At 40.6% G+C, this 1,888-nt stretch overlaps 1 protein-coding gene across 1 annotated transcript; it reads left to right on the top strand.

Annotated features, from left to right (window-relative positions):
- Positions 1-317: 317 nt before the first annotated feature.
- LOC136830907 (uncharacterized) lies at positions 318-830 on the top strand. Its single transcript, XM_067090879.1, has one exon. The coding sequence runs from the start codon at positions 318-320 to the stop codon at positions 828-830; it is 513 nt and encodes a 170-aa protein (XP_066946980.1).
- Positions 831-1,888: the final 1,058 nt, after the last annotated feature.

A 1,888-nucleotide genomic window follows, 5' to 3' on the forward strand; every position in this document is an offset into this window, starting at 1 on the left:
TTGCCTTGCTTCAGCCTAGCAGTAATATTTGGTGCGCTACTCTTCCGTGGAACCTCACCGAAATCGCCCCAGTTGGACCCAGGTCTGGAAACCGTCTGTGGAATCACGAATCTTCTGCTGGTTATTGTCGTTGGATTGGTTATAACTGTAACATGACACAATGGAGAAGTTTGTCTCGAGAGAGAAGAGAGGAAGAATGTGACCCTGCTGAACGTTGCCTTAATGAAAGGAGTTAACGATCTAGAAAATAAATAAAGGAGCTGGAAAAAGGGACGGAGGAGATTCAGGCGACCACAGCACGGCTCAACAAGCAGAATATGGAACAGCAAGCCTCCGAGGACAAGATTCGTTTGCTGGGGAGAGAAAAGCGACTGATACAGAAGTCGATGGCGACGCAGGAAAGTGCAAGAAATATGCTGGAAGACGAGATCACCAAAATGGAAGCATCTGTTGCAAGACTGAGAAGGAAGACATCTAACTCCAAGTTAGAGAACTTGCAGGAACAAGCTGGGAAGCTGTCGAGAGGAAATGGCTCCCTCCAGTGTCAGCTACAGGTGAAGGACTTGAGACTGGGTCGGCAGGATAATTTACTGAAGCAGAAAGGCTGCCGACTGGAGAAGATGACGAGGCGGCCCAGCAGCCTGGGCGAGAAGAAGAATGCTTTGGAGCCGGAGCTGCGGAATCTGCAGGAGAAGAATGAGACGCTGCAACGGAACTTGGACGACCTCCAGATGAGGAAGGAGCACCTGGAAAAAGCCAACGACGAACTACGGAAGGAGCTCTCGGTTCTGAAGCGCTTGCATGAGAAGGTGGCAGCAGGCTTCAATTAGACGGAAAGGGAATTGGATTGAATCTTTGATGATGTTGGACAGGAAGACTCACTTAAGTTTGCCGAAGGAACATTGATGTTATTTACTCAAAGGACTTCACTCATTACTTGTGTTTAGTTTCATAAACAAATATTCATGATATTTTGTTAATTTTTTTTTTTATTTTAAATTCAAGGAAAAGTATTTAATAAAACTGTAAAAGAAAGACTCTTTTCACTGACCATCAAAATGTTCAATTAAGTCAAAATTACAGTCATTACCTGTCCTATGAAAATAATGGTTTTAAGACGTTCTCTCTCTCTCTCTCTCTCTCTCTCTCTCTCTCTCTCTCTCTCTCTCTCTCTCTCTCTCTCTCTCTCTCTATATATATATATATATATATATATATATATATATATATATATATATATATATATATATATATATATATATATATATATATATATATATATATATATATATATATATATATAATATATATATAAACATACATATATATATATATATATATATATATATATATATATATATATATATATATATATACATACATGAAGAAAAGAATTTGCTTATGTTTCAGAAAAAGAACTCTAAGTAATGGTTAACGCCATGTTAAAATGATCTGAAACCTTCGGGATTTTCCTTGAAGACATTTTGGAATCCTTCAGTCTCCGGCTCCTGGGAGGACGAGAGAAATGACATTCGCGCATTCGCCTGACTCCCAAGTCTCCAGGAATAATCTCCGAGATACTTCAAATTGCCTTGAAGCAGTCAGGGACAACAAGTGTCATATTTGAAAAGTAGGGTAAGAGAAACCAAAGAGTATGGTAAAGGGACTTGGATATCAACGCACATCGTTGAAAAGGAGAAGATAAAGGAGATAAAACAGAACTTACTGAAGACGATGGAAATGGAAATTCAAAAGAGGACGAGAAAACAAGAAGAAGAAGGCCTTCCTCCTCTTAGGACGACGGTGAGGACACCCTTGAAGGGAAGGGTCCGATCCAGAGGCTGCTTCCTCGGGGGAAGGCAGGTATCCTGCCAGGCTGGGGAAGCGG

Source organism: Macrobrachium rosenbergii, chromosome 47 (assembly GCF_040412425.1).
Source record: "Macrobrachium rosenbergii isolate ZJJX-2024 chromosome 47, ASM4041242v1, whole genome shotgun sequence".
Classification (NCBI taxonomy): Eukaryota; Metazoa; Arthropoda; class Malacostraca; order Decapoda; family Palaemonidae; genus Macrobrachium; species Macrobrachium rosenbergii.